Source organism: Lycium barbarum, chromosome 6 (assembly GCF_019175385.1).
Source record: "Lycium barbarum isolate Lr01 chromosome 6, ASM1917538v2, whole genome shotgun sequence".
In the NCBI taxonomy this organism is placed as follows: Eukaryota; Viridiplantae; Streptophyta; class Magnoliopsida; order Solanales; family Solanaceae; genus Lycium; species Lycium barbarum.
Genome location: NC_083342.1, coordinates 118,918,372 through 118,945,683, shown reverse-complemented (window position 1 = coordinate 118,945,683; position 27,312 = coordinate 118,918,372). Strand labels below are relative to the sequence as shown.

The 27,312-nt window shown below is 35.6% G+C and overlaps 2 protein-coding genes, 1 long non-coding RNA gene and 1 pseudogene across 8 annotated transcripts; 3 read left to right on the top strand and 1 right to left on the bottom strand.

Annotated features, from left to right (window-relative positions):
- The first annotated feature begins 1,721 nt into the window (after positions 1-1,721).
- Positions 1,722-4,344, top strand: LOC132645863 (uncharacterized). The gene is made up of 3 exons (XR_009584196.1): positions 1,722-2,094; positions 3,017-3,140; positions 3,859-4,344. It is a non-coding gene; the product is annotated as an uncharacterized LOC132645863 (long non-coding RNA).
- A 150-nt stretch (positions 4,345-4,494) lies between these two features.
- On the top strand, positions 4,495-8,097 carry LOC132644509 (very-long-chain aldehyde decarbonylase CER1-like; annotated as a pseudogene).
- Positions 8,098-16,127: 8,030 nt separating this feature from the next.
- Positions 16,128-23,311, top strand: LOC132645862 (protein farnesyltransferase subunit beta-like). Of its 4 annotated transcripts, XM_060363101.1 has the most exons (7): positions 16,128-16,711; positions 17,399-17,531; positions 18,032-18,102; positions 20,674-20,890; positions 21,468-21,701; positions 22,146-22,338; positions 22,428-23,311. In XM_060363101.1, exons 1-5 carry the CDS (start codon positions 16,686-16,688, stop codon positions 21,498-21,500), a joined length of 480 nt encoding a protein of 159 aa, XP_060219084.1. In that variant the 5' UTR covers positions 16,128-16,685; the 3' UTR covers positions 21,501-21,701; positions 22,146-22,338; positions 22,428-23,311. The 4 variants fall into 4 exon arrangements, 2 of the variants coding, with proteins under 2 accessions (XP_060219084.1, XP_060219085.1); XM_060363102.1 differs by lacking the exon at positions 21,468-21,701; XR_009584194.1 differs by lacking the exons at positions 20,674-20,890; positions 21,468-21,701 and having other exon boundaries at positions 17,407-17,531.
- On the bottom strand, positions 18,490-20,698 carry LOC132645861 (uncharacterized). Of its 3 annotated transcripts, XR_009584192.1 has the most exons (4): positions 20,152-20,698; positions 19,652-20,062; positions 18,829-19,580; positions 18,490-18,750 (listed from the first exon to the last, which is right to left on the bottom strand). XR_009584192.1 is itself a non-coding variant. In XM_060363099.1 (3 exons), exons 2-3 carry the CDS (start codon positions 19,968-19,970, stop codon positions 19,096-19,098), a joined length of 804 nt encoding a protein of 267 aa, XP_060219082.1. In that variant the 5' UTR covers positions 19,971-20,062; positions 20,152-20,698; the 3' UTR covers positions 18,761-19,095. The 3 variants fall into 3 exon arrangements, 1 of the variants encoding a protein (XP_060219082.1); XR_009584193.1 differs by lacking the exon at positions 20,152-20,698 and having other exon boundaries at positions 18,829-19,557; positions 19,652-20,058; XM_060363099.1 differs by lacking the exon at positions 18,490-18,750 and having other exon boundaries at positions 18,761-19,580.
- Positions 23,312-27,312: the final 4,001 nt, after the last annotated feature.

Sequence of the window (27,312 nt, the reverse complement as noted above, 5' to 3'; positions counted from 1 at the left end):
TTTCGGAAATTAAGAGCCATGAATGCTTGTCTTGCATTTAATTCTGATGGCTCTATTGCTGCTAATTTGCAAGTCAAGCCAGTTCTACTTGAACGAGTGAAAGAAGCACAGAAGTTAGATGATAAGCTTGCGAAATTGATCAAAGAAGTTCAAACTGGAGGAAAGCTTAATTTTAAATTAAGGGAGGATGGTGTTCTACTTTATCAAAATAGGTTATGTGTCCCTAAAGATGACAACTTGAGAAAAGAAATTTTGAATGAAGCACATACTTCACCATATGCAATGCATCCTGGAGGTACTAAAATGTACCAAACCATCAAAGAACACTACTGGTGGAATGGTATGAAGAAGTACATTGCGGAATTTATTTCTAGATGCTTAATTTGTCAACAGGTAAAGGCCGAGCATCAAGTCCCAACTGGTTTGTTACAACCCTTGTCGATACCTGAGTGGAAATGGGAAAGAATAACTATGGACTTTGTTTCTGGGCTTCCACGCACTCAAGGAAATCATGATGCAATTTGGGTTATAGTTGATAGGCTAACCAAAAGTGCTCATTTCTTGGCTATCAGAATGGACTACCCACTTGAACGTTTAGCAGAATTGTACGTTAATGAGATTGTGAGGCTACATGGTGTCCCTGTATCTATTGTATCTGATCGATATCCAAGGTTTACATCCAGATTCTGGACTAGCTTGCAAGAAGCTTTGGGCACTAGGTTGAACTTTAGTACTTCTTTCCATCCTCAGACAGACGGCCAGTCCGAGAGGGTGATTCAAATTTTGGAAGATATGCTTCGAGCTTGCATTATGGAATTTGAGGGTAGTTGGGACAGACACCTAGCTTTGATAGAGTTCGCTTACAACAACAGCTACCAAGCAAGTATTGGCATGCCTCCCTACGAAGCCTTATATGGGAGAAAGTGTAGAACTCCCCTTTGTTGGAGTGAGGTCGGTGAAAGAAAATTGGTTGGCCCTGAGATTGTGCAACAAACTGAGGATAAAGTAAAAGTCGTCAAGGATCGTATAAAAATTGCTTCGGATAGACAAAAGTCGTATGTTGATCTTAAAAGGCGTGAAATTGAGTATCAAGTGGGAGATAGTATTTTTAAAGGTTTCTCCATGGAAGAAGATTATGAGATTTGGCCAAAAAGGAAAACTTAGTCCTCGGTTTATTGGACCATATGAAGTACTTGAGAGGATTGGTCCAGTTGCATATAAATTAGCTCTTCCACCGGAATTGGCTAAGATCCACAATGTCTTCCATGTTTCTATGCTTAGAAGATATCGCTCAGATCCATCTCATGTTCTTCCCGTTGAATCCATTGAGGTCAGCCCTGACTTGACATACGAAGAGGAACCTATCCAAATCTTGGCGCGTGAGACAAAAGATCTTAGAAACAAGAAAATTCCATTAGTAAAAGTCCTTTGGAGAAATCATTCCGGCAAAGAGGCTACCTGGGAGCGAGAAGAGGATATGCGAATTCAATACCCACATCTGTTTTGAGGTAATTATAAAGTAAATTTCGGGACGACATTTCTTAAGGGGGGGAGAGTTGTAACACCCCAAAATTTTCTTTTTTGAAAGTAACACCTCAAATTTTTAGAAGAAAAAAAAAAATTTAGTTATGTTTCGGGTGACCTGACTTCGGGAGGTCGTAACCCCATCCGAATTTGAGAATTTGGGAAAACTAATAAAATGAAAGTTGTAGATAATTGAAATACCTTTCCAACCATATATTATGGGCTTATAGGTGACATCTGGATAAAGAGTTATGGACGTTTTAATGCAGAAAGGTCAAGCTGGACAGCAAAATTCGGCCCAACCCGATTCCAAGTCGGGTCAGGCCCAACCCCTTAGCCCATTAAGGGATATTTTCAGCTCCCTTCTTCATTTACAGACCAAGATTTTCCAGAACCTCCTAGAGAAAGAGAGAGAAGAGAGTAGAGAGAAAAAAACCAAGATTTGATCAAAATCGGAGCTCCGAATCCCAAAGCTCGTGAAGAGAAAAGTGTAGTACGAGTTGTCATCGTCATTTTAAGCTAAATATTGACCTTGGGGAAGGATATTTTCGTGGTTGAGCTACTGCTAAGGTATGTATAAGATTTATCTTATGTTATTAAAGTGTTTATTTGAAGTTTTAACGGATTAGAACGGAAAATATGACATTATAAACTCGTTTGTTGCCTTATTGCAATTTATGGATTGGGGGCTGTTTTGTTGGATTTAAATGGGTGGAATTGGTTGAGTTATGATGTACAATGATTGTTGATGTTGTTGATAAGTTGTTGTTTTCGAAATTGGGAGAATAAAGTGTATGAAAATATCGTATACAAAGCGTATACTGGGCTGTTTTGTATGAATTTTTATGGCTGTTTTGTGATAATATTTTGGGGCTGTTTGATATGATTTTTGTGTGGCTGTTTTATGATAATATTTTGGGACTGGTTGGTGGTTGTTTTGAATTGTTTTGTGGGCTGGAATATCAAGGGAGTTGCTGCCCAGATTTTTGTTTTGCAAACCCGTTTTTGGATTGGGACTGCTGTTAGAATATTTAGCATAACTCCTTGTATACAGCTCCGTTTTGAGTGCTTCAAGATGTTCTGGAAAGCTATTTCATAGACCTAAAACTTTCATCAAGGCTGTAAAACCCAGTTTTGCCTTTAGCTACCCGAAAAGGGGTGATGAAGTGCAGGGGGAGGTGCTGTCCAGATTTCTGTTTTGAACATTCTACATGGACTGCTGTTAGTATTTTGAGCATATCTTTTTGTACAAAATTTCTGTAGGGGTGATTCTAATTTCTATGAGACCCTAAGACATATATCTACAACTTTCATTGAGGACACAAAGTCCAGTTTTTCCATTTACCCCTTCGAAACTGAGCAACAATACAAGATGGTAGCGCTGTCCAGAATTTCTGTTTTGATAGTTTGGGCTGATTTTCGTTGATTTCGTGTTTAGTTGTGATGTGCTGGGACTTTTGAACTTAAGTAGATATTTATTTGTGTATTTAAGGTATATATGCTCTTGTACAAGCTAAGAGGAATTATTTGACGAAGTGGACTTTGATTGGTCTATGGCGTAGATGATTTGAACTCCTCGAGTTGTGGTAGAACTTGTTGTGTGGTAAAACGCCAAGGTTTGTGTATAAACTTGAACTTAAAATATCTTTATTTTTCTGGAATTTTGAAGTATCTTGATGAGTTATTTCTTTACTCTTCATCTTATATTATTATATGGTTATTGTCTCAAGTATTGCAAGACTTTTGCTAAATTGCCCACTTGTACGAATTGCTTGATCATTTTGCATTCTTGTTGGGACTTTGTCCTTCTTGTTATGGTGACTAGTCATCGATATTGGCATGCCCCTCGATTCGGATCTTGCCCATCTTGACTTTGGATTTACATTTCGTCTTGACGATGGATTTTCGTCCATTTTCGAGTACGAGTGGAAAGCCACTTTCAACATGGTTCTTGATTCTCTTGATATTGGGTGACGACCCTTCTTGATATGGGCTTCGGTCCTTCTTGATTTCGGGGCTTCGGCCCGTCTTGATATTGATTGTGCGTAGTGTGATGGCATGACGTACATATTGGGCGAAAGTGGTTATTTGACAAATTCTCTTGAATTGAATTATAAGCTTTCTTAATACTTGAGCCTTAGAATATTAGTATTGATATTTTGAAACTCTTCAAGGTTTGTATTCGATACTTTGATATACTTGTTCACTTGGGCTTATTGTTACCTTATTGAGTCACCTACGGCGAACAAGGGAATTGGAGAATTTAATGGCTCCAAGCCCAAAGTTTATACACCACTAAGCTTCATGCTTAGCGATAGTTGTTTTCTATCGTAGGTAATGCGCGAGATGAGGTATGAAGATGGTCATTTGGAGTAGACTTTATGGGAGCCCTTGTGAAGATCACATCTGCATATGCATCTAGTTTTTGTAAATTTTTGGGGACTTGTACATGATACATATGTGGCACTTACGTATGAAATTTTGAAGGCTTGTGGAAAACAAGACCATGTGCTTGTAACTTAAACTTGATGACTGGTTTTGCTATTTTAGGGTGTGTTTTTAACCCAAGTCATGCCATATACTGAATTTGTATTTTGTCTTGTAATTATGTACAAAGGATGATAATAGTTTTGTGAAAATCACTAGTTTGAGTTTTGTGCATCTTATGGACCCGTAATGGTGTTGATTTGGAAATAAAATTTCAAAACAAAGTTTCTTAAATGTGTTGACTATTTGAGAAGGGAATTACCATTTTAAAATGATACTCTGCTATTTTATTTCATCTAAGAAAATTTTTGGAGCGCACAAAAAAAAAAAAAATGCCGTACTTCCAAATTTTTTTGCATGGGCCTTTTTCCGCTATTAAATATATTTGTGAATATCTTTTGGCATAAGTTCCTTCTAAACGGTGTAAGTGTAAAATTGGCTTTTGTTCGTAATAGTGTCCTCCCAAAGGGGGTGCTACAGAGTATGACGTCGTTCAACGAGTGTATGAAGTTAGAACGGGTTATTGCGATGGCAAAGGAGGAAATAAACATATCGTTACTGAGCGTACACAATCATGCACTTGTGGTAAGTGGCAAACGTACCACATGCCATGTTCTCATGCAGTCAAGTGCTTTGAGAGAATGGCCAGAAATGTAACTGATTATGTGGCGGAGGAATATAAGGTCGTAAAATACCTTAAAGCATATTCCGGCCACTTCCGTCCCCTTGGTGATCAAGCCTATTGGTCAGCCGCGCCGTTTTCTATGATTGCAAACAAGAACCATATCCGTACATTTGGAAAAAACAAGTTAACCCGTTATCACAATCAAATAGATGTTAGCGAAAAGACTTACTCTCGCAAGTGCTCGACATGTAAGCAATTTGGGCATGATAAGCGTTCATGTGGGCACAACTCCTGTGGTAGCAGCACATCGGGAAGAAGAAGAGTGTCTAGAACTTGATTTTATTTTTTAAGTCTATTGTAATTTAATGATGTATTTCGTTGCTAATGGAATGAAATATTTTTGCAATTATTATGAACCCCTCGTCTTGAACCAAAAAGGTACTTTCATAGCTTTGGGAGTAAAACAAAAGAGATTAATCAAAACCCTATAAGATATGGCACTTAAACCTAAATATAACAAGTTTTCAAACGTACTTCGGAGCACTTTACAACCCCTAAAACGACGATCCAAATGTATATGTATACTTGATGTAATGAGCCGATATTATTGTACACTACAAAAAATATTAAGATCTATTAAAAATATTTATATTCCGGTGTTTTGAAATGTGACTAATCTTCAATCAAAGTACGAAAAAAACCTTAATTTTGAGTTTGATTTCCAACAAATAAAGGTTAGGGCGGGGGTTTTAGGGAGGGGTTTCACGCACAGATTCTGTGCGTAAAAGGACCAAAGTGTAAATGTACACTTTGGCCCTTTCACGCACAGAATCTGTGCGTGAAGCCTAGTTTGGTTCTTTTTTTTTTTAATGGGTTAGTTTGGTTCCAAAAAAAAAAAAAAATGGGTTACAAAAGTGCCGGGTCCACTCACTACATCAAACTCAATTTTGAAATGATTATTCACGTTTTGTGCCAATGTATAACTCACTGTATGGTACAATAGACATGTTCACGGATACATTGTATGAAAAGTCACTCGAGAGGAAAGCTGAAGTGCCTAACACATTTAACAACCCTAGAATCCATCTATCATCTCCGTCTAGAGTTTTCATCCTTGGCCTCAAGCCTCAGGCTTCTAAGTGATATTTCTGGTTAATGTGGCCCGTTACGCTATGGTCTGTTTTGATTACTTGGATTTATGGTCAGACATTTGTCGTCGAGAGGAATTTGTTCAGGAATCTCAAATTACAAACTTGGGCTATCCCAAAATATAGTATACAAGCAAGAACTTATTGTTAATCATGACTAGTTGTACGTTCTAGGCAGTGGCGGAGCTAGGATTTTCAGTAAGGGGGTTCAAAAATATGAAGAAGTAAACATACGAAGAAACCAAGAGAGTTCAACATCTATCATATATACATAAAAAATAATTTTAACCTTCAATATACACTGTAATTTTCTGCCGAGGGAATGAACCCCCTTGGTTACACTTGGCTCCGCCCCTAGTTCTAGGTTATACATTGTTGAAGAGATTAGTTGGCCTAACTTTTGTTTTGTTCAGTACTTTATACAATTGCAAAGAGATACTATTAACAATTTGATTGAGAAAGCCATCATGGAAGCAGATCAGAAAGGCATAAAAGTTTTGAGCCTTGGAATCCTAAATCAGGCAAGTAAAACAATAGAAAATCAAATAATGCTCATCCTTTCTTTGTTGATAAGAAATATGCATAATTTATACCAAAAATGTAATTTTCTTGAGAAGGACTTTCTGTAAGCTATATATGGCAGATTTTGACTATTAGGGAGAATATGAATTAAAAACAATTCTCCTATCACCCTTTATTATTGGCTGGACAAAAGAGGGTTTCAGTTGATACTTGCAATTATACACAAATGTGACATTCCAGCAGGAAGAGCAGCTGAATAGTAACGGAGAACTTTACCTAAGGAGGCATCGTCAGTTGAAAGTGAAGGTGGTAGATGGAAGTAGCCTAGCTGTTGCCGTGGTCCTAAACTCCATTCCTAAAGGAACTTCCCAAGTAGTCCTTCGAGGCCGTTTGTCCAAAGTTGCCGACTCCATTGCCCTTGCCTTGTGCCAAGGAGGAATTCAGGTATCTTTGCCTATTAATCTCCTCCATCATTTTGGTTTCCCTCTCTCATTCAGTGTGATTTCTATACATAGGTTGTCATGTTAGATGAAGAAGAGTACAAGAGACTCAAAGCAAAGCTTACCTCCGAGGCTGCAACTAACTTGGTCCTATCGAAATCTTATAATATTTCAAAGGTATAAATCTAAATTCACCTAAAAGTATACCATATATTCTGAATCTTGACAATTTATAACAATGCCTTGCACCTCCCCCCTCCCTCCTCCCTCCAAACCCAAAGTTTTATCATTATGTTGAGCTTTGAACATCTCTGGATAATAGAAAGTCCAAATACAGCAAAGAAATCTTTCCCAACATCTCCTGTCTATAGATTTAAAAGAGGTTTCTGATTGAAGTATTTTATTGCAGACATGGCTAATAGGAGATGGATTCAGTAAAGATAAACAATTGAAAGCACCAAAAGGAACATTATTCATTCCTTTTTCACAATTCCCACCAGGGAAAGCTCACAAGGATTGCTTCTACTTCAACGTACCAGCCATGACTATCCCAAAACATCTTGAAAATGTAGACTCTTGTGAGGTTAGAGAAGATCATTTACTATCCTCAATTTTTTATCATTTAATTTTCTGATAATTAGGAAATTCATGAATAATTTTATTATAATCCCAGAACTGGCTACCAAGAAGGATGATGAGTGCATGGAGAATAGCCGGGATTTTGCATGCATTGGAAGGTTGGAATGAGAATGAGTGTGGTAACATGATGTCCGATATTGAGGAAGTGTGGAAAGCCAGTCTTGATCATGGTTTTTGCCCATTAATCCTGCCTTCTGCTACTGAATCAAAGGCTTAAAGATATATATAGTTTCCATCATGAACATATCTTGAATCACCTGTGACATACGAGTTTGTCGTCCTATCCTTCAAACTCAATAATGGAAATAGGGAAGAACTTTCTATTTGAAACATAAATGCTAAAATACAGCCAATAAGAACAGGGAAGCCATTTGACTGATATGGTTTTCCTTATTTATAGTAATTTTACAAATAAGAAATTTTTTTGTTAAATTCAGATCGAAAGTTTTCATGAAACGCTATCTCAATCTCCATTTCCCGTCATTTTGAATTCAGTCTTTCTTTTCCATAAATCAAACTCAATTCATATATTCTACTGAGTTTCAAATTCAATTTCCTTTTTCGTGTTCATAAGCGGGTTATCATTTGTTTGCTGGATTCCTGAATTTGCATCTTTGAAGAGTGAACAATGAGGTGAAATAGAATTTAGGCTTACCCGTCTACACAGTTAGAAAATGGAGGCATTATTCTGGTGACTCGTTCCTTAGTACAGGATCTGCATGCCAAAAGGGAAATACTTAATGTAACAGTGTTCATTAAGTAGATGCACTGCTTCTGTATTTCAAAATTGGATACATCTTTAAGGGATTTATCGGTTAATTCTTTAATAGAAGTCCACAAATGAGCATAACTCCTTCCTTCATCTTGTGTAGATGTTCTGTTAGTTGGTTTACGGATACATAAATTGTGTTTTCTTTATTCAGATGTCTAAGTGCAAAAGTAATCTCAGAGCATGAAATGGAGGTTGAAAACTTCACTCTATTTCACCTTGTTCATTCATTTCTGTCGAATGATAATCATGCTCAGTGTATGTGTTAACCTATATGTCACATCCTCTTGTAAAACAAAATGAAGTGATATTTTATTTCAACTCGAAAAAAAGCTGCTAAATTTTGGACTAAAACTAAAACCGCTTGACCTTGGGTAAAGAAAATGTGAGGATTTGTGACAGTAAAGCCAACAAGCTAGTATGTGACCCCAAGTTACAATATGAGATGTTATACAGAGAAGGAGACAGGGAGAAATCATACAGTGTCTTCATAGTGGAATGCAATAGTTAATAGAGAAATTGAGAAATTGAAAACCAAAAGCAAAGTCAGACAGAAAGCCAGATTTGAGAAACCATGCAATAGTGAAACAAATGGAAGATCCAATAACGGAAACAGAACAATGATGCCTTCGATCAGTTTTTTTTTTTTTTTTTTTTGATTAAGCACCGGGTGTCCGAGTCTCTTTGAGCCCCGACTAATCCCGGGGGTGCACAGGCCCTCGGCAAGGAGTTTCCCGCAAGTGCACCACGGGTAATTCAGGGTTTTACCCCAGTCCGATAGCCCTCAGAAATTGTTTGCACCCAGTGGGTTTCGAACTTGAGACCTTGAAAGGGAGCACCCCAAGGCTCAAGCCAATTACCACCAGACCAACCCCTGAGGGTTCTTCGATCAGTTCTCTTCTCTTTAAATGTTCATTATGCAAGTTTCTACAAGCCTACTTTTACTACTAGTGGAATGGCTGACAATTAGGGCTGAGCGTTCGGTATTCGGTTCGGTATTTTCAAAGTTCGGGTTCGGTAATTCGGTAATCGATAATTCAAAGTATATACCAAATACCGAACTTTCAAACTTCGGTTCGGTAATTCGGTAATCGGTAAATCAAACTTCGGTTCGGTACGGTAATACCATATTGAAGTCGAAGTCCACTGTATTAGAATGCAAGTATGCTATGCAAGGGGTCAATGTAATTAGTAACAACAGCAACATATTCATGTAATTAGTAACAACAACAACATATTCTTAAAATAAATTGGGCATTGTATACCAAACTGGACAAAAGTTCCAGAATTGAAGACATTCTAGTTAGATCTTTAAAAAATTTTAAGTTATTTCAATAACAAACGACAACCCCAAAAAGTAGCTACTTATAAATTCTTAGTCCAAGATCTCATAATACAGCAGCTTCCAACAACAAAAGAATAACAGTGTAGATAATTTTCAAAGCAGTAGCGAAATTGTGAAGATGTTGTACACTTGTACTGCCCACTGTCCGGAAACTGGAAGCTCTAGTTGTGCACTCCAATTTACCATCTGCGACCATGAAAGAAACCAATTTAAGGATATGCAACAGAGGTAAACACCCATTCAAGCAGTAAAAAGAAAAAAGAAACAGTCTAAGGGATGAAAGCTCTAGCAAAGGATGCTAAATCTATTAACCCACATCTCACAACAAGCCCATGAACCTCACAACCAAATTTAATCATCGATTCAGAGGCACAAACAGAAAGAACACAAGCATATGTTACTGAATAGGCTTAGTTTCACTTTTCCTCATTTCCCTAAATAACCTAACCACATCATTCACTGACTCTTCATCTTTAGCATAGCCATTAAGCATCACATTCCATAAAACACTATCTCTCTTGAGTCATTTTATCGAACAAAAGACAAGCGTCATCCAAACAACCATTCTCAGCATAAAACTTAATAAAACCACAAACACATCTCCTCAAAACCTAAACTTTGTACCATCCCATGTAACCATTTACCTAAATTAACAGAATTTAAACCAGCACAAGCTTTAGCCACATAAGGAAAAGTGTATTTATCAGGGCAAGTACCAAAAACCAACATTTTAAAGAACAACAAAATTGCAAGATCAAAACGACCCATTATTGTATACCCTCTAATCAACCAATTCCAAGGGGAAGCATAACACAATTTAAGCTGAAAAAATAATTTCTTGGCATCAATAAACTTGTTACACAAAACATACATTCCCAAGATTCTTGTACCAAGAATACCCAAGTTGTCAATTCCATTTATAGTTACTTGGGCATGAACCTGTTTCCCTATTCGAAGAACAGAACTAAGATTATCTGTATGATTGCAAGATTGCAAAATTGGAGCTAATTTAGATGGTAAAACCTCTTCTGTATAGTGAAATGAGTGAAAAAATGAGATGGTTTTGTATATTGAACAGATATTCTTGCTTTTAAACAAATACTACTACTATGGATACTATCCATTCATATCTTTCTCTCCCAAAAACAACAACAACGAAGCATTGGAAGTGTAAAACAAAATAAAAAAATACAATACGGAAGCTATTAAAGAAGCTTAAATTAGTGAATCTCACCATTGTTTTCTCACATAGATCTTCTTCTTCACTTCATCATCTCTCTCAAATCTCACTATATACACCTTTGTAATGTTGTATAATGTACGTTTAGCTCTTCGGATTGTACTTTTTTTTTTCTTCCGGTGATTCAAAATTCGATATTCGCCGTAGGTGATTGATTACCTATTTAAATGGCTCGATATGGACATCATCTACCTTCAGTATTTCTCTTGATCTTCACTTTATCCTTGATCCAATACGGCGTCGTTCATTGTAAAACTCTCAAGCATGATGGTACTCTACTTTTTCCTTATTTTCTTAGATTTTTAGGTGAGAAAATGAGTTCATTTGAGTGAAAATAGTTGGATTTGGTAGATTGTGTGAAGTAGAACTGATGGGTGAAGTGTTAGGGTCTTAGGGATTACAGTGAACTGAAGGTGAAGGTGAAGTATTGGGATTTTTACGGATTTGGCTTATTGGATTTCCGGATTTGGGCTGGACTTAAATGTTTTTACAATGGGCCTTTAGCCCTTTACTCCTTTAGGGTATACACTGTACAGTATGTATTGGTATTAATTTCGGTATTCGGTATTTACCGAATTACCGACCGGTATAATTGTAAATACCGAATACCGAAACCGAAATATTAAAATTTATATTTCAGTACCGAATACCGAACCGAATACCGAATACCGAAATAGCCGGTTCGATTCGGTAATTCGGTTTTCGGTATTTTATGCCCAGCCCTGCTGACAATAACAGGTTAGCAAGTGGAGAGTAATTTCATAGTGTAAATAGAAATAGTAGCATGCTCAAGGTGATAAATATGAATAAATTTGGAATGTGGAATAGCACTGACCGTGTCAACTTTTTCACGCATGTAGCGCAATTCCATGGCTTTTCTAAATTATTTTCCTCCGTCAAAGCTCAATCTAGAGGTGATAAAAATCACCCTGATCTGTGCTCACAAAAATAGCACGACATGAATGAACACAACTGCATCATAAAGAAGCAGGACCTTCCTTTGTGAGTAAATATACAGAGCTTTTCCTTGAAGTCTGTTTGTGTAGTTTCACTTCTCACATTTCCTTTTATTTTGTTGACTTGTTACCATACTAAAGGGTTCAAAGGTTAGTCATAGAGAAGGAAAAAAATGATGTTTGATATCTAATTGATGACCATCATCAAGCATAGACATAAACAATATACTGTTTGATATCCAATTGATGACCACCATCAAGCGTAGACATAAACAATACACTAACACATGAAACAATACCAAGCTTATTTTCAAGGTCGATGCCAGAGGAAGTTGAGTGATAACCCGACAATCAAGAAGAACCTGATTAACAGTAAATAGCTCCTCAGCGTTTCGAATCCGCAATTGACAATACCACCTTTTACATCCAATTTATACAAGGGCTTTCTTTTCTACAAGTACAATGTGAAATCATCTCGTTTCATGGAAGGTTCAATTAAACAAATTTTCAAACTTTCATTACCTTACTGGTATTAACATGCCAAAAAGCTCCCTGAAACTAGCTAAAAATGAAGAGTAAAACCATGAAGCAAATATCAAGAACTAGAAAGAAATACAAAAACCACAGTGTCGAAAATTAGTCTCAAGATAACAAGGGACAACCTAAAACTGAAGAATACAGTTTGAAATCTCAAATAGTTAAAAAAAAAAAAAAAAAAAAAAGTGATTTTTCTTTTCAAACACCAAGAATTTGGACGACTTCTCTCACTCTACGATCCTAAACGAAATAAGGAAAATATCTGAACAGATCTCTCAAGAAGGTGATAAAAACAAATGTCGGGTAAAAAAATATACCAGGGATCTTTACGCAAATAGCCGGTAAACATTAATTACTCCCAGATTTACTGCTAAATTTCTCTAACTGGTATACATAAATTATACACTGAGTATGCACAGTTATGCACATATTATAGGCTATTTTAAGTTTAAGCGATTAGTGGCAGCTATTTAGGTTAATTCTTCAATATATTTTAAAAAATAAAAATAAAAATAAAAAGAGCAAACCGATGCAGATCGAAGACCATTAGTATGAGGGTCGGCTGAGATAGATGGAGTTGAGAAGAGGGAAAACAACTCTTGCTAAAACAAACTCCAAAGCTTATATATATAGTTGAGGAGTTTGTTTTAGCAAGAGTTGTTTCTCCACTTCCCCCATTCCTATATCTTAGCTTAGATTGGAGTTCCCTCATCTGTCAACTCTTTGGGTCTACGCTTCCAACTCCCACTAGGTATTTATATTGGATCAACTGTTCTCTCTTTTAGTGTTCAGCACGGCCCAAGCCCAATATTTAAAAGACTGGAATTCTACTGGACCAGCCTTAATTCACTCCAGGCAATTCGCAGGAATGGCCTTATTTTGGGGTGGTCTTTAATTTTTGTCTATTAAATTGGTGGTCTTTAATTTTTTACCTTGGTTAGAACTCTTTGATTTCGGGTTCGAACTCCCGCTCGGTTAAAAATTAATCATTAAATTGGTGGTCTTTAATTTTTTACCTTGGTTAGAACTCCTTGGTTTCGGGTTCGAACTCCCGCTCAGTCAAAAATTTTAAAAACAAAATCGCAAGGCAGAGTTTTACATGATTCAGGCAGAGTTTCAAACTCTACCTTAAGGCAGAGTTTTTAAGGCAAATTCATTAATTTTTGCTGAAAACGCAGGCATGGGCTCTCCATTCTTAAAGATGATATGTTTTGCATTTGCTTTTTTACGTGTGTGGAACTTCAGTACCTACAGTTCCTATGTTGTAAAGAACGATGGGAAAAGAAAACCATCACGACTCAAATATTAATTGCTTCACCAAGCTGAATTGTAAGTGGAAAGAATTTTAAAAGTCTGTCTTAAGGCAGTGTTTTGAAGGCAAATTTCTGTGCGAATCCAAACCTCTGCCTTGCGAAATTCCTTCTTTTTTTTACTGAGCTGGGGTTCGAATCCAGAACTTCGAGATACCAGGCGAAGGACAAAAATTAAAGACCATCGATTTGAGGGATAAAAATTAAAGACCACCCCAAAAGAAGGGAAATCTGCGCAAAAAATGATTGGCTCCTAACATTCTTGTATGGATTCAGTCCTTTCTTTAGTCTTTGCCGAATGAGAGAAACAGAAATTGTATTGCTGCGCTCTTTTGTTGTTTAATCATCAAACATCATGAGCTTGTTTTCTCATGCCATTTTTGCTAAACCACAATTTTGTGGCTGTCTTATAACCGGGGGTTTTCGGAACCAGTAACTATTACGCATTTATATTAAAAAAAATTATTAAATATATAAGAAATATATGTTGAGAATCCGATAATAGAGTGGTCTCTTAGTCCAGTAGTAATAGAACTTGCTTAAGTTTAGCTGGCCTTTTGGATGGGGTTCGATTCCCCTTTGGCGTAGATAAAGAAGCGATCTTTTAAATTGAGATTATAAAAAATCCATAAATCTCAAGTTCTAGATCCGTCCTTGCTTATAGCTTCTTTGATCTTTGACCAATTATATTACTACCTATATAGATGCCGCTAAGGAGAACAGCTTGGGGTCGTCGGTGAATTGACAGAAAACGCCTTTGAGCTTCTACACTTTATTTTGCTTTCCTGCTATTTGCAGGGTTGACACGTGCTATTCCTTTTCTTCACCGGCTAATGTATGTCATGAGCCTCAACTGTTCTCTCCAAGTTTTTGGCGTTACACATTTGAGAGTATACCTAATTAGGACAATTCCAGTTCTAATTAGGGTAAATTAAAGCAATCAGGTGTCATTTGCTTATATATCATAAAATGGTATTCTTTGCAGAAGAGTTACAAGTTTATACACTTACAATGCGCCTAGAATATAGAAACATGAATAGGCAACCTCTTGGAGCAAGTGCAAGACAAGTTTGTTAGTATTAAAGGAGTATATTGTTAGCATTAAAGGAGTAGTTGTTATGGTAAAACGCACGTCTTCTGCTTGCACTACAACATAGTTACGATGAACAGGAGAAAATACTCCCTCCGTTCATGTTTACTTCCGTATAAACACTTCATTTTGACTTAACACACCCCTTAATCAAAAAGCAATAATTAAAATGATAATTTTATATCACTCCTAATTATTATGAGTTGGGGAATGAATTGAAAATAATTAAACTTAATAATAAGGGTATAATAGATATAAAATGATAACTTATCTCTTAATTTCTCAAACTAAATTAATAAAAGTGAATATATATATTTAGTACAGTGAATAAGTAAAAAATGATGGAAAGGAGTATGTATTCACAATAATGTTACCACCTTGTAGATTTACTTAAATTCTATCCATTCAATGAACCGACCTCTCCTGTAATTAATGTCTACAATTATTGGTGTCACTAGATAAATCATTTATATTTTTCAACCAAATCACAGTTTTAAATGTTCTACTGACTCGATCACTACAGGAATAAATTGCATTGATGGTCAAAGACTACAAAGGAATTTACGTGCTCAAAGCAATTACTTTCATACCACTGCTATATACTCCTATCCACTTTCTTTCTCCCAAGTATTGATTATGTAATAGAGAAAAATAACAAATTTTCTTTTATGAAAAGGAAAAAAGTATATACGAAGGAGATGTTAAAGAAACTTTCGCATTTGTTTGATAGGTGATAAATTAAAAGATGTATTTTTTAAGTCCTATTCAAGCAAATAATTAGAAGGAAGCTAACTCCTTCAACTGTATATCCGTTTCCTTTCTTGCCGATCAAACATTTGGAAGGGAAAACATAAACAACACAAAAATTCACTTTCTACTTTTTTTTTTTTTTTTTTTTGAGCAATGCATAATTCTTCATCTCTTTATCCATATAGTGAACTCTCGATTCAAGAATATTTTAAAAAAAAACCCTCCAACGAATATCAAGTCAAACCATAATACTTAGTAGGCACCCTGAACATAAAAAGAAAATATGATATTTCAAACGAAAGTTGAAAAAAAAATATTTGAAAATCAATATATAACCAAACGCAGTGTCAAAATATTTTTTTTCTGAAATAAAAAGTGTGGACAAACAGGAGTTTAACTCACATACATAGATTAAACAAGAAAACTATTCTCTTTAACCTGTACAAAAGGCTAGAAAAATGCGGAAGAAATTCAAAATCAAAGCAATCTGAATTGGTTGACTCGAAGAGGAGTTCGTGGCATTTTGCATCGTTAATGTGTGCTCTTTTTTTCAACTTGCAACCTATTTTATTTTTTTATTTTTATTTTATAATGTAAACCTTAATCTCTTTATTTCCTTGCAAAACAATAAAAACACTTTTTTTATAAATTTGCCATGAGGGCAAAATAGGAATATAAATAATATATCTTTAAAAAATAAATAATACTATATGAAAGTAAAAAGAGCTTAATCAATTACATTTTTCTCTCGCTCCATTCAAAGCACAACATCTAAAGGTGCTTTCCTCTTTTTATATCATTATTACTTTCTAAAATGAGTTCTTCAAGCTAAGACTCGCTGAAGCAAAACCCCAAATTGTCAACAAAGAGTCTCTGAGTCTGCAAGTGCTGCATGAGTTAAACTTTTGATGGTTTGATCTTCAAATATTTTATGAAGGCGAAGTCTTGGTTCGGTTTGTATTGCATTTTGCGCTCGAGTTTTTAAGTACCTATAGTAGCAAGCAACATTTTTTCATTAGATTGTTGTGATCATTTTCGGCTATGGCCTGTCAAGCTATATTATTGATGGACTCTCTATAATCCTGATTTTCGGAGGGGTTTTTAATGTGAAGTTCAACTGCTGTTCTTTCCCAACAAAAAAAAAAAAATTGATTGTCAACAAAATCAACAAGCAAAAAATTCGGGAAAATCAGCTAGATGTACAGATCGTCGCTCCATCTTCTTCCTCTGCACCAATTCATCTCTCCAGCTGATCGTCACCTCTACGAGCTCGTCGCTGAAGCTACAACCATAGAAAAAACCAATGTTTCCTCGGCCCATTGATTTCTGGTGAGTGGCCTGTTTCAACTTAAAGTCTGTTGTTTCATGGTGGGATTATGACTGTGGTAGAAGATTTCCCCAAATATAAGCCTTTTTGGATTAGTGATTGAAATGGATCATAGAATTAAAAGGATATACGCAAGCAGTTAAATGGCTCCTTCCATTTGCTAAAAGTATGTGTATCATTCAATACGCGATCTACTTCATTGTCTTCCTTCTTGGACTCCGGCAACATCGTTTAATCCAGCTGGCCAAAAGCGAAACAAGTAAAAAAGGGAACAGATGAGCACATCTTTGAATGTTTCCTTTCGCGGGCAGCCTATCAATTGGATCACGTATTTTGAATATCTTGAACTGGTCATGATCTTTTCCTTTTTCAACTTGGGTCAAAAGTTTAAAGTGATAAAAGTGAAAATGGTTCATTTTCCTATTTCGAGACTTGCTTTTGTTGCAAATCAATCTGTTATCCATTTGTAGTTATTGGATGTATAGAATGGCAATTGTGTTGTCTCTGTTTTGAGTCGCGGAATAGAAAATTAAGAAAATCCTTTGCTGGGCTCACAAGGAATTTATCTGCCATTTTTGTATTTTTGTTTGTTTGTCGAAAGAAAGCTGAAAGAATAGCATGTTCTTAAATCATCTTTTAGTTTTCTTGAAGTGGTAATATGATAGTTCTCATAGAGGGTGATTGTTTAGTATCACAGGTGGTGCCACTTTTTGTGCGGTTGCATCTCTCAGATTGATGGGATTAATTGAAGATGATATATTGTCGAAGAATGTATCCTCTTGCTTCAGAAACGTGCCCTTGCTTCTAGACTGGAGCCTAAAGGTAAACTTTCATGGAGTATTGTGTGTACATGTTCTTCTATTCCTTTGCTAAATATGCTTTTCAGTATTCCTCCACATATGTCTCAGCACGCCCACTCATGTGTGGGCTTGATTTCTTTTTCATAGCTCAAACAAGTGGAAATCTTTTCGATAATGAGTGACGATGAGATTTAAACTCAGGACCTGAGCCTGATACCATATTGGAATTACATGACCATCTCATATAAAGTTTGAACTGCTAGAGAACATGCTTTTATTTACTTAATTATTTCTTAACAAAGACCATTTAAGTGGTGTGGATCTTCTGTGCTGGCTCCCTGCTGTAATCTATGAAAGTATATTACACAATGCTTCACACGAGATACTGAAAATTTAGCTCAGATTATGTGGTGAAGTCCCCTCATGGCAACATTTGGTTTTCAATAATTTGTCATCCTAACTTGGTCTTCGGTATGATCTACCGTCCTGCATTTGGTGTGACTCAATTGTTCCTTCTTGCAGAGACAGGCAACCACTGATGGTGGATTCCAAGGCAGACTAAACAAAGCTACTGACACCTGTTATGCTTTCTGGTGAGTTCGATTTGCTTTATCTTCAATAGATATCACTAGTCCAAAGAGGCGTTGAACTAGTTGATAATGGTATTGTTTTTCTTCATTTTTATTGTTTAATTGTTCAATTTGTCTTAAGTTCTCTAAGTTCCGTACTTTCTGTGACAAATGTCATACTTCTCCAAGTATTTTGTCGCTGTGATATGATAAAAGATTCATGTTATTTTTCTGCTTCAGTGTCCAAGAATTTAAGCAATTAACAAAATCTTTGTTAGCCCAAAAAATATGTAAGCAATGAAAGTAAGCCGCGAGGTTTCGAAGAGTACAAATGCTAAATTGAACTGTAACGGAAAAATGACAAACTTTTAACAATGAGAATTTCAAATGTTTAGCAGCTAATGATAGAGAAATATCCCTTAAAAAATAAAAAATAAAATAGCTATGAAATTAAAATGTATTGTTGATGTAGTTCTTCATATGTTAATTGCTTCTATTTTCTTCATTGTCAAAGCTCCTTTTGTTGGACTTCATCGAAGCACTTGTATTAAGGCTTTGTAAGCTAATATAATTTTTTCCATCCCACTTGTACTTCTCGGCATTTCTCACAATACTGCCAACTTGAGCTTGTGCAAGCATCTGATATGAACCGTCCTCCGCTGGCCTTCTTGGCTGTGAATAAAATATAATAAATACTAATGTAACTGTCTCTAAGAATTAAATAACTAATATCTAAGGTTCCATACTTACATTGAGTTTAGAAGGTTCATTTATATGTCCAATCCAATTAGTGGACTCAAAATGGATTTGCTTACTTAGGTGGGATTGATTTGTAGCATTTTGGGACCAACCTCGAGTTGTTGGTGTAGCTGGAGGTGGAGCTGTTGAATTTGGAGAATCACAGTTCTTCTTGCAAGTTGTTTTATAGTGACCAGTTTGCAAGCACTTGCTACACCTCCTTAACCTCCCTTTCTTACTCAATTTGGTAACATTTGTGGCTGTTGTATTCAATTCAATTCACTTGATGTATTGTTTTTTCTTTTTGTCTCTTCTCTGTTTTTTCATCTCCGCGGCTTTTCTCTTGGAGGCTTCAATTTCATCAGGTTCTTTTTTTCTTTTTTTGTCCAACTTACCTTTCTTCGGCTCATAATTAGGAGGTTGAATAGGAAGTAGATCAGTTTTTTCCCACATATCAGGTCCATCCATTGGAGCAATGACTGGCTCATAAATCGTCATTTGAGTAGCCTTCTTGTAACAATCATTTATGAAGTTTTCTGGATTCTCTCTTATATTGAACATGCAGCTCATTGCATGTGAGCGTGGGATTCCAGTAAGGTCCCACTCCCTGCAAGAGCAGGTTCTTCCGTTCAAGTCCACACGAAATTGTTCATCATACATAGTTTTTACTTGAAATAAAAATTGTCCAGCCCAAGTAGGAATTGATGCAACTGCCTCTTTTTTCTTTTCTTCTACTAGTATCTGGATTCGAGGGCATAAACTTCCTGTTATACTATGAAACTGTTAACTTTCATGTTAAATATTTTGTATTTCAAACAAGTTGCAGTAACATTACCTTGGTATTGGAGCACCTCCCTCTTTTGATTCATTCTTTTCATCTGGTATACTCTAATTCCTTTAAGCAATCCAAGTATAGGTTTCGCCCTTGCCTTTAAAACTGGTTTTATCCCATTAAATGACTCACAAAGATTATTCAAAAGTCTATCACACTTTGTTGTTGTTCTAAAATGTGACTTGCTCCAGAATTTGGGTGGTTTATTGTTGAACCAGTTTCTTGCTTCTTTGTCCTCCTTTTCCAACATATCCATCTCATATCTATACTTACATGAGTTGCCTTGGCAGCTTTCCAAACCCTTGTCTGCAATGATAAACATTTATGCACTTTCTTGAAATTATTGTACAAATGTCTTACACAATGCCTGTGCTCAACTTTAGGAACAGTCTCGTAAATAGCTCCCTCCAAACCCTACAAAAGAGAGGAATATTGAGATTTAATTCATTTTTGATAATTAAAGGCAATTAGAATTTGATAATTTAAGTGAAGAAGAATCTTGCCTTTGTTTGTCTGTAATGAGGCATAAGTTATCATGATGATCTAATTCGCAAGTCATCCACAAGCAAATTCAAAAACCACTTCCAGTTATGCTTGTCTTCAACATCAACTACAGCATAGGCTATAGGGAACATACCATTATCAGCATCTATCCCAATTGCTGTCAAAAGTTGACCTCCTTTAAGAAAGCAACCATCCATCCCTATAAGTGGCCTACAACCTGCTTTCCAACCTCTTTTGCATGGCTCAAGACATATGTAAATTCTTTCAAAATTAGGTTTGCCATCCTCTTCACCGGGTATTGTTTCTAGCAATACAGTTGATCCTAGATTCTTTTTCTTGAGTTCTGCACAGTAGTTCTCTAATTTTGCATATTGTTCATTGTAGTGACCTTCGATCATCTCTTTAGCTATTCTCTTTGCTCTATATACTTGACTCACTGAGATTTCAACATTCATCTCTTCATGTACTTTCTCCATGAAATCACCTACTGATTCATCTGGATGTTTTCTTAAATAATGTAGGTATGTTTTGGCAATCATCCTAGATTTCACATGTTTGTTGGCAAAAATAAACAAACAATCATCAGAATGTTTCCCAACCAAAGTTTTTATCTCGATGGCAGGGTCATCTGGTGCCTTTCTAGAGGCATATATACGCCATGGACATCCATCAGAACATTTTGCAGAAATTTTACCACTCATTCTTTTTAAAGGAAATGTCTCTATTGTTTTTAACAGAGTAAGCTCTCAAAGCAGCTCTAAATTCTGTTGCATTGATGAATGTCATTCCCAATAAAAATTCTGGATTAGCCATCTCTGTATCTGCCCTAAATGCAACATTTTCAACCTGATCATCATCACCATTAATATTTCCCATGTCATCTGATTCATCATTTTTAGAAGAGATGTTATCATCCTCAGATTCTGAACTTGAGTCCTCTAATAGTAACCCTGCAAAATTGGTACTCTTAGTTTCTTCCATTGGTTTATCGTTCTTTTTTCCTTCCCTTTTCTCTTATGTGTTGCACTAACTTCACCACTCCCTGTTAGATTTTTCTATTCATCTTCCTTTCATTTACTTCTTTCTTTCCTTTTCAGTTGAACAGTTGCCTTGTCTTTTCCAGTGCTATCCCATAATCCAAGTCATTCACTGTCTGAATCCATCTCTAAACAATCCAACTCTTCTTCACTTTCATTCATATGATATTCATCACTTCCAAATTTCCCCAATTCTTGGTCAATATTATTATTCTTATCCCCGCTACATTCTGCTCTTTCCAATTCAAAGTCATCTAAGTTAATACTTATCTTTGCAGATCTGGAAATATGTTTATCTCCACCAGCTTTAAACGCATCCAAATCTTTTTGCACTCCATTATCCTCATAAACGTTATCAGCATTGGAGCTTACTTGACTTTGTAATTTTAACACATTATCAGCCTGCGTAATGTATACTTCAGCAACCCTGTTAGCTGGAAGAGTGTTTACCAGTAGATCACTCTCAGCATCAGTCAAGCATTGAACATAACCAGCACCAGTATCCGTCATAGGTAGTTTGAAGTGCCAACCAAGAATATTATTGTAGCCTTATTTTTTTGTTCCAATCAAGTTCAAGGTTTGCAATGACCATATAACTGGATCACAATTGTCAATATAAACAACCGAACATCCCAAATAAATCTTTTCTGGTACATCTAAAAATTCACCTCCATGGTGAATCTTCAGTGTAAAAAGTCCATTATCGTTACCTGTTACAATGCAACATATAAAACTTTTTTAGCAAACAAATAATTTCTTAATAAAATAAAACAACAAACAAATTGAAGAACTATATTTGATACCAGAATATTCCATAAAAAACGACAATAAGGATAACTAGGTAAGCTCACCCCTTTAAAGCAGATACTTTATGCTACTGACTTCTCTAATTTCAGTTTTTGTGTCTGCAAGTGAGAAAGCTCCTTTGTATTTACTTAACCTTTATTATAATTCAGGAACCAATTTGATACTCTGCCGATGCCACACTATTAAGCACACCCAATTCATTAATTGTGTATGTAACAAGAAATAATGTCACTAGTGAGGGCGACCCGGCGTGGTATGCCTGTTTCAATTTCGACACCTCAAAAGAGTTGAGGGCAGAACTTTGGCATTGATGGCCTGTATTCACTCATGTTTTCGTACAAGGTATGTTACTTGTTTCTTGGTACTTCTGGCTGTCTGATGTATGGTGTCTTCCAACCTTATCATATTGTGTTAATGTTGAAATGTAACAGGTCCCTTGGCCCCTTGAACTTATTGATAATACAGAAGCAATAAAGAAATATAATCAGGTAGCTAATGGGCTGTTGTAGTTCCCCTTATGGTGCAACCGATTTGAATGTTCTGCTCAGTAACTCCAAGTGAAGTTGAATAAAAGCACCATCCCACAGCTTTGCACTCTAAAACAGAGAATAAAAGCAAAGGCTCTAACAAAAAGAGGCAAGAGAATAGTGAAGTTACAACAGGAGATAATGACACGAGAGTTTTGTGCAACAAGTGCAGGTCAAGCAAAGAGAAACCCACTGTGGTTGCATTAGACCAAGATTATTATGTCTGGTTCAGTACTACTGCGTCTCGCTTAGGATCTCTTCCAGTTGAGCTGCACAAACAGGCTTAGGTAAAGTACATATAATGTGAGTGACTACATCATAAGTTGGGTCCTCTTCATTACAAGAGTGAAATGTTCAAATCAGTCCTCTCTACTTTGGTTTAAAAAAATTCAAGATTGGTATCATCATCGTAAGTTGGGTCCTCTTCTGGAGGGTCAAGAGAGGAACAATGAAAACTTGCAGTGGCTGAGCTTTCACATAAGCTAATTCTAGCCACAAGGAGAAGAGATAACACACTATTTTAGAAACATCAAGATTGAGTTTTCTATGGTTGAGCTTGAGAAAAAGTAATCAAGCTTGAAATTCAAGTATCATGTCTCGACGCAGTTTAAGGAATTTCATTTGGTATCATCAAATTTATGAAGAGAAACAAAAAAGATGAAGGATAGGACAAGAACGTATCAACGAGGCTTGCAATTAAGGCGCGTTTTCAAGCAAGAATTTTTTGGCAAATCAATACTTCATTAACTAATTTAAAAGCATGCAAATGGAATATATTTTATCCTGAAGTTCTTACCTTTCAATTTCTCCTTCTTCAATCGACCTTTGCTTTTATCCATCAACGATGTACTGGTGTTGAAATTTGTTTGTAGTAAAATATTAACTGCTGCTTTCTTTGATGAAAGCTTGGAGGACTTAACCTAATTTCAACCATGCTAGGATAACTGGCGGGAAGAGTTTTAGTTCATCTAATCTCCTAATAAAATAAATAAATTTAAGTAAAAAAAAAAGATATATTATTTATATTCCTACTTTGCCCTCATGGTAAATTTATAAAAAGGGTGTTTTATTTATTTTGTAAGGAAATAAAGAGATTGGGGTTTAAATTTAAAAAAAAAAAAAAAAAAAAATAGGGTGCAAGTTGGAAAAAAGAGCAACACATATAAGGGTGGCAAAAAAATATGGATCAAAATTATTCAAAGGATGGCCAAAAACTCCGCTCTCAAACAAAACCATCATGAGTTCTTCAGCACGAGTATTAATCTTGGCCATGAAGTTGCCCTCTACAAAGCAGTAACTTTCACCTTGTCGCTTAGGAGTCTCATCAGTAACTTGCCCTCTACAAGGCGGGCACGTCCAATTGCACTCTAGCCACTTGTCCACACACTCCACGTGGAAAACGTGGCCACATTTCGGCAGTTTCCGGCACTTGTCGCCGCCGTTCACGTCGTTGAGGCACACCGAGCAGTGGCTGATGACTTGCTCGGTGATGAACGGTGGCGGCAAGTGATTGTCAGGGCGGAACCACCGGAATTTGATAGTGCAAATCAAGAAAATAGCGGTGGCCGTAGCTGTAACGGTGGCTAATGGCTCAAAATGAAAATACATGTCTATCTCCCTATGTGTGTGCGGGCGTCTATGTTTTGGGAACACCTTATAGCGCAGCCGACACTACAATACAATACAAAGAAGAAATGGAAAAAATCATCTTAGTTTTGAATTTATTACTTGTCTAGGAGCAGTTCTACATATTTCATACACATGGTGCCACCGATAATTTTAAATGTGAAATACAGCTCTTGAATGTTTGAGATTGTAATTACATGCGTGTTTTTAGAGAAATCTTAATTACTCTTGCGTTCCAATTTATGCAGTGGTGCACAGAATTTAAGAGAGAAACAAAGACATCTGAAATTTTGTGGTGTAAAAATAAGTCATAAATATTTGTGTGATCATAAATTATTTAGTTAAAAATAAAATTATAAAAAAAAATTATTTTAAGTAAAAATATAATATTGTTTTAAAATATGCTAAAAAGAAAGACAAAAACCCCTTAAATTGAGACAGCGGAAGTATCGTATTACAACTCGTTGTCGAGGGTATTAATTTTCGGATTTTAATGTTATTAACATATTATAGAAACTATATCTTGTAATATTTATTTCTTCAGTTTGTATGAGAACCTTAATTAGACCACCGACTCATGTTATTATTAATATTCCACCTCAGTGTGGGATATCGTAATGCATTTCCCTACGTGGCCCTCGATAATATCTAGCTCATGAATTAGCTTTTGATATTGAATTTGCGTGAAGAAATAAAGACATCCTTCTAGATCTAAATTTCAGTTGAAAAATAATATTTGGAAAATTCTTGACTTGTAAATCAAAAAACTCGTTTTGTTTGTTGACTGGTAGCTCTGCGATTGGTTAGCTCGAAAGCTAGTTTTGACTCTTTTGTCCTTGAGAAATATGAAGCATACCATAAATTATAGAATGACGGATACATTGGGTATGAGGAAGATACTTTTTAGGAAAAGAGATCTCAGAAAACTTTTTCTTAGTGTATTTTTAGATACCTTACAACATTTTTCACCGAATTTTTTTTCTTAGGTACAACTATGCTATCTCTTAGCCAATCTAACTTGTGTTAATCAACATTTATTGCAAAGAAAATATCTTTGCAATTACAATAGACGTTTCCCACTTGAGGGAAAGGGACTTAAGTCTTAAGGACAGGATTGAAGAAGGCGACTTCAATTTTTGTTTTTATTGATTTTTGGAAAGGGAAAAAAAGGAGGGGAGGGGGTGGAGACAAATAGAGAGAGCGATTATTAATTCATTGGAAAATGGGTGATAATGGAGAGTTAACTTGGATCCCAGTATATTTTACATGGTTCGAATCCATTCTTTTATTCCTTTATTTCAACCCAAAACATCTCATACGTAGAATTATTCCTGTAATTATTATAGTTAGAGAGTGTAACCATACTTAAAAAATTCGGAGGTAGTGTACGTAGCTGAAATACTCTCTCTGTACTCTAGCACAATATCACAATATCGACACTCTTATCAAGGAAAAAAGATGGAGATATATTGGATGTCAGTGTCATTATAGTTTTCGGCAAATGCATGAGAATAATTACTCTGTATAGATAAAAAAAGAAATTATATATAAACATAGATCAACTTATCATGATTATATGATTTAGTAAGATGATAATATGCATTAATGAATTATAATAAGCAATAAAAATCTAAATGCAAACACTTATTATATATTCATTAATTTGATATGACTATGGGAGAGAAATTTTTAGGACGGATGTCTAACTGTTTACCTAATATATATCTGTCCCTGTGAACCCTGCCGGAACCTCGTATGGTTGTTAGCTGCCTGTGAGTTAATTAGAAAAATACGTGGCACAAAAAGAGTTGGCAGATTTGGACCACTCTGGGGTTTTTTTATTTTGGACCCCTAAGGTGATTCGTAAATAGATGGCAGATTCGGTTCCTCTTCTTTTCCTCTTTCACTTCTTTTTAAACATAAAATACTGTCTGACTGTAATATAAGTAACAGAAATCTGTTACTTATTATATTTAGTGCCTTACTTTTTTATTCCAACATTCTATAAGCATACTTAAGAGTTAAGACCACAAGAGTTAATGAGGATTTTTTCTAATCTTTCTACTTTTCACAAATAATCTCATGAATTAAGGAGTCGTTTGGACATGATTTGAAATCATATTTGGACATATAATTTGGATATCTTAAGTTGTATTTTCTCTTATAGACATAAAAACTCACAAGTTTTAAAAACTATCAAAATATTCTCAATTCTTATACAGTCTCACCAAATGAGCAAGTCATAGTTCATAACAAAATTAATACGATATTAGAAGGCCTTTCTAAAAAATACAACATCAATTGATCAAACTTTACTTCAATAAAAACAAAAATTTAACATGAATAGTAATATAACTACTCTTTAATATAATCCTCCCATATGGTAGACATAAATAAAGGTTGGTGGAAGTTAATGAGGTTGGTAAATGGTTGGTGGGAGTAATTGTTAAAAATATTTACTAACTTATGGGTCTTTTTTATAAAATATAAACTTATGAGTCAAATTTTATATTTAAAATAATCATGATTTCAAAACCCCAAATCATGTCTTTTGGATGATTTGGGATTTCAAACCATGATTTAAAATTATGAGATAAAATATATGTCCAAACGCTAATTTCATCTCATAGTCTTAAACCATGATTTCAAACCGCATGTCCAAACCTACTAAAATTTGGAATGAAAATGCCTCTTTTTTTCCCCTTCAAAACGAACATGCCTTGTCCTGGCCCTACAAAGTACGCAGTAGGAACATGAGAAAACGAGACACACACTTTTGTAACAAAAAAAAAAAAAATCAAACTAGGCTTCACGCATAGAATCTGTGCGTGAAAGGATCAAACTGTAACTTTTTGGATTTAGTCCTTTCACGCACAGATTCTATGCGTGAAAGGGGGTATTTTTTTTCTTTTTTTAAGCTATCAAAAATCACGTTTTTTCCATACTTTGAGCAAAGATTAGTCATGTTTCAAAATCCCGAAATATCAATATTTTATATAGAACTTAATATATTTTTTTGCGTACAATAACGTCGGCTCATTACATCAAGTACACCTAAACGTTTGGATCATCGTTTTAGGGGTTGTAAAGTGCGCCGAAATAAGTTTTGTTTGCTTGGAAACTTATCACCTTTGTTCTTTGAAAATCAAACTCAAAATTAAGT